The 4,848-nt window shown below is 56.4% G+C and overlaps 1 protein-coding gene across 2 annotated transcripts; it reads left to right on the top strand.

The window, feature by feature from the left end:
• Window positions 1-220: 220 nt before the first annotated feature.
• Window positions 221-4,569, top strand: DLX1 (distal-less homeobox 1). 2 transcript variants are annotated; one of them, XM_019985022.2, is made up of 3 exons: window positions 221-895; window positions 1,545-1,744; window positions 2,912-4,569. In XM_019985022.2, the coding sequence occupies exons 1-3, from the start codon at window positions 583-585 to the stop codon at window positions 3,164-3,166; spliced, it is 768 nt and encodes a 255-aa protein (XP_019840581.2). In that variant the 5' UTR covers window positions 221-582; the 3' UTR covers window positions 3,167-4,569. The 2 variants fall into 2 exon arrangements, with proteins under 2 accessions (XP_019840581.2, XP_019840588.1); XM_019985029.2 differs by lacking the exon at window positions 1,545-1,744.
• Window positions 4,570-4,848: the final 279 nt, after the last annotated feature.

Raw genomic sequence — 4,848 nt, 5'->3', positions numbered from 1 at the left:
TGGTTAGAAGAAGAAGTGCCCTGGGCCCCGGTGTTGGGGGAGGGCGGAGGGTGGGAACTGTAGGAGGTGGTGGGCGGCGGTGCCAACCCGCTAGTTAGTTTCTGGGAAGCAAAGCGCGCCGGAGAGACGGGAGGCTGAAGAGCCGCGGGCCGCGGAGGGCCCGGCGCGGGCGCCGCAGCCCATTGTGCGCCTCACGCTGCGCGCTCTGTTGCAGAGGAGCCCCGGCCTGGAAGTGTGGATGCGTCTCTCCGGAGGCCGGGCAGCCTCGCCCGCTCTAGTCCAGCGGAGCCGGAGCGCCTCGGACCAATCCCCGGTGATTATGCAAGACAGCGGACCAATCAGCTCCGCCAGCTCATGAATATTTATGACCTTGGCTGAGTCAAAGCTTTGAAGCGAGTTTGGGGAGCTCGGCAGCATCATGCTTAGACTTTTCAAAGAGACAAACTCCATTTTCTTATGAATGGAAAGTGAAAACCCCTGTTCCGCTTAAATTGGGTTCCTTCTTGTCCTGAGAAACACAGAGACCCCCAAAAGGGAAGCAGAGGAGAGAGAGAGACCCACACCCAGACCCCGCGAGAAGAGATGACCATGACCACCATGCCAGAAAGTCTCAACAGCCCCGTGTCGGGCAAGGCGGTGTTTATGGAGTTTGGGCCGCCCAACCAGCAAATGTCTCCTTCTCCCATGTCCCACGGGCACTACTCCATGCACTGTTTACACTCGGCGGGCCATTCGCAGCCCGACGGCGCTTACAGCTCGGCCTCGTCCTTCTCCCGACCGCTGGGCTACCCCTACGTCAACTCGGTCAGCAGCCACGCGTCCAGCCCCTACATCAGTTCGGTGCAGTCCTACCCGGGCAGCGCCAGCCTCACCCAGAGCCGCCTGGAGGACCCAGGTACGTGCGCCTGCCAGGGAAAGGAAGAGGTACGGAGGGAGGGAGAGAGGGAGGGGGAGAGAGAGAAAGGAGGGAGACGAGAGGAGGAGAGAGAGGTGGGATGGGGGTGGGGAGGGCGCCGGAGCAGTGAAAGGTTTCGGGTATCAATCTCTGCATCCCTGTCATAGGAAAGAAATTAAAAAAATATATATCCACCCAATTTGCAACTATCCAGCAAAGGATAAATCCAAGAGCGTCCCCTGGCATTGGCTGGGCCTCTGGGCGGCTCCGTGCGCCAAGCACACAATGCCCTGCTGGGAAACAGAAACCCACATGTGCACGTATTAGTCTCGGTAATTATTTATTGCGTAGCGCTATAAACAATGTATGCAATTAAGGGTAATTAAACCTCAACTACCGCCTGCAAAAATAGCAAACTTTCCCTGCAAAGGCAGGAGCGCGCGCCTGCAAACTGCCCCAGTCCGCCTGCAGCTCCCGGGGTCGGGCCCTTTGGACTTGGCCGGACCCTTCCCTGGCTTTTGGAGTTTCTTGAGCGATCTCCCTCCTGCTCCTTCCTCTGCCACCCCTCTGTGGTTACTTGCTCTCGGCTCCCCACACTCAAGGCAGTCCCTCGCCTTAACAACGGCCCGCACTTCTGCTGTCCCTCCAGGGGCTGACTCGGAGAAGAGCACCGTGGTGGAAGGCGGTGAAGTGCGCTTCAATGGCAAGGGGAAAAAGATTCGCAAACCCAGGACGATTTATTCCAGTTTGCAGTTGCAGGCTTTGAACCGGAGGTTCCAGCAAACTCAGTACCTAGCTCTGCCCGAGAGGGCGGAGCTCGCGGCCTCTTTGGGACTCACGCAGACGCAGGTACCTCGCCGCTGCCCCACCGTGGCGCCGTGCAGGCTTCCCGCGGCCCACCTGCCCCCAGGAGCTTCATTTCTTGCTCTCTGGGCCTCGGGGGTCGGTATGCGTGTGTGTTTGTGTGTCCTATCCCTCGCTCTCACATCTCTCCTTCCTCCGTAGTTTTCTCTGCCCTGGCTCTGTCGCTGCACTCTGTACTCCGGGCTGCCAGCCGCGCGGCTCTCCGTCCCTGGACAATCTGATTAGGGGCGCAAGAAGGATTTCCCTAGGCGTTTTGTTTGGGGACTCAGAGGTCACACGTGCCCGAACAACTGGAACAATAGACTCGGGGGTTAATCCCTTCTTTGCCTTTAAAGTGTATGACTAATCACTCGGGGCCTGGGCCCAAGCCTCTATCTCCCTCCTCCTCCTTCTCACCGAGTTTGGTTGGGGGTGGGGGAAGATCCTTTCCTCCGTCCTCTCACCTCCCAAGTCCCAGAGCCTGGAGGAGAAACGGACCCTTCCTTCCCTGTTTTCTCTAAGATTCTGGGGACCCCTTGGACGTTCTGATCACGACTGCCGCGGGTTTCCAACGTCGAGGCCGGGATTAGGAGCAGAATTGGGAGATGCTAACTAAGGAAAGGTTGATTTGAGTCCAAACGAAAAGTTTAACAAAACCCGGTGGCCTCCTCAGTCAGCCCGCAGCTCACTCAAAGGCAGAGATGATGGAGAAAAGAGAAGGCGGGTAACATTGCAAATAAATTTCCTCCACTTCCTCTCTCCACTCTTTTATTGATGTTCACACTGGAATTGAAGGCTCGGGGTTTTGTGGGCTCTGTGTCTTACCCAGACGATTGCCGGCCTCGGGCTGAAGGCCTGGATCCCGGCGACGCTCACCACCACGCCCCCTGGCTCTCAGAGAGCGGCTCCAGCCGGCCTCTGGGGCGGGCGATGAGGCCTCCCAGCCTTTGGTTCTTAGGCGGGAAGGACGACGTGTATGCTTCTCCAGCAGGGAGCCGCCGGGTTGCGCAGAGCAGGGAGCCACCGGGTTGCGCAGAGCAGGGAGCCGGTGTGTGAGTGTGAGGGGTGGTATCCGCGTATCCTCTCACGCTGTCCCACGGCTCCCTTATCTCCCCAGGACCAAGGTAGGCGCAGTGGACCTAGACCGAGTCACGTTGTTGTCCGCTCTTGCAGGTCAAGATCTGGTTCCAGAACAAGCGCTCCAAGTTCAAGAAGCTGATGAAGCAGGGCGGGGCGGCTCTGGAGGGTAGTGCGCTGGCCAACGGCCGGGCGCTGTCTGCCGGCTCCCCGCCGGTGCCGCCCGGCTGGAACCCCAACTCCTCTTCCGGGAAGGGCTCGGGCGGCAGCGCGGGCTCCTACATCCCCAGTTACACGTCGTGGTACCCCTCGGCGCACCAAGAAGCTCTGCAGCAACCCCAACTCATGTGAGGTTGCATGCCCACACCCGCCCGCCGCCTTCCCGTCTCCCACGGCCCGGGCCCCTCCCGCCTCCCGGCCCATCCACCCTGTCCGCGTGCCCTGGGTCTGGAGAAGAAGGGCCCAGTGGGGAAGAAGAAGGAACAGTGAAGGCAGGACGCCCGCCGCCTCCTCCGAGTCTCGTGCGCTCTGGCCCGGCGACTTCCCCGGTGCCCACGCCCGACCTCGGCCGCGCAGTGACAGCAGAAAGCGGCCTGGAAGCGCAGGTACAGCGGTCCGAGCCAGCGGGCAAGGCAGCCAGAGCCCGCCGGACCCGACCGCCGACCCTCAGCTGTATGGGACTATCAGGAAAACAAAACCATGTAGAAAAAGAAAAAGCTCTTTTCTGTCCTGTCCGTCTCTTGTCTTCTTTCGCTCTGTATCTGTGCGCTGACGAAGTCGAGGTTCTCGTCCGTCCGCTGTCCTAGTTCTTCGGCCTCTGAAAAAAGTCATCAGGTCGGAGGAGGCTTGGTCCACCGGGCCATCCAGTTCCGGATACTGGATCGTTTTGTCTTTTCGGACCTTTTCCTGGGCCTGCCTAACCATCGACATGGCTCGTTCGGGGATTGGGGGAAACGAGGGAGGGGTTTTTTATTTATTGAGAAATGGACTTCTCCTGAGGCTGAAGGAAGGTTCGGCCCATTCGCGATTTTGCGGGGCGCGAGGAGAGCAGGGTCCAAATGTACCCATTCCTTTAAACGCACTCGGAAAAACGAATGAGGAGGACCTGGTGATTTTTAACTTATACAGTAACTTTTGTACTTCGCTGGTATGGAGAGGTTGGAACCGAATGATTTGCATTTTTTACATGTCCCGTATTATTTTAAAAAAAGAAGAAAATAGAGAAATGAAGCCAACAAAATTTCCTCATCTCGGGAAGAACGCGTGATCACTTTTCCTGGTTAAGAAGAAAGATCCTAATTCTTTCCTTGTAGGGAGACAGAGAGAGCGAACTGAGGGGCAGGGAGAGAAAAAAAAAAAAACAAAAACAGGCAGGGTGCGCCAGTGTCCTAATGCCAGGGGTAAAGTAAGACGAAAGCAGCTTTACAACAATCCCCAGAGGCTCGACCACAGAGCACCACCTTGAATGCACAGTCTCCGGTGCAGGATCTATTTGCTGTACATATTATTATTGTTATTATTATTGTTCTGTAAACATGTTGCACAAACTTAGCTTTTTTCCGTTCTGTTGTGTGTGGCTGTAAAACCCAATGCTTTGTGAAATGAGAATCTTGACATTTTACTTGTGAAATTTGGGAAAATGTGATCAATTGAAATCAACCGTGTTTTGTGTTCTCTATGTCAAAGTTTAGTTTTATATTGAGAATGTTAACTTATTGCTTTGTATCTGGGGGGGGAAAGAACTTTGTAAATAAGTTATAAAGTTTCTTTGAGACAGTAAAATTATGGTTTCAAGAAAGAGTTGGCTGTCTGGTGTGCTGCGTGAGGGGGTGCTGGGGCCGCACCAGCAGGCTCCCACCTCTGGGGACAGAGAAGACAGGGGCAGCCCCTCCTGGCTCCAGACGTAGCAGGATAAGAGTGGAGGCCTGTGAAGCCCCTGCTAGGACCATTCCTCAAGCTGAGCTCCTGCCCATCAAGGGTCTGATCCCTGCCTGAGTGAGAGGGTAGTGGCAAGGGTCCTTGGGAAGGGGAAT

Source organism: Bos indicus, chromosome 2, assembly GCF_029378745.1.
Source record: "Bos indicus isolate NIAB-ARS_2022 breed Sahiwal x Tharparkar chromosome 2, NIAB-ARS_B.indTharparkar_mat_pri_1.0, whole genome shotgun sequence".
In the NCBI taxonomy this organism is placed as follows: domain Eukaryota; kingdom Metazoa; phylum Chordata; class Mammalia; order Artiodactyla; family Bovidae; genus Bos; species Bos indicus.
This window is presented reverse-complemented; position numbering and strand designations above follow the sequence as displayed.

Excerpts from the sequence above, each read along its gene's own strand:
- DLX1 (XM_019985022.2), top strand. The coding sequence starts at position 583 with ATGACCATGACCACCATGCCAGAAAGTCTCAACAGCCCCGTGTCGGGC. Across the intron at positions 896-1,544 it reads GAGCCGCCTGGAGGACCCAG|GGGCTGACTCGGAGAAGAGC; the intron begins GTACGTGCGCCT and ends CTGTCCCTCCAG. Across the intron at positions 1,745-2,911 it reads TGGGACTCACGCAGACGCAG|GTCAAGATCTGGTTCCAGAA; the intron begins GTACCTCGCCGC and ends CCGCTCTTGCAG.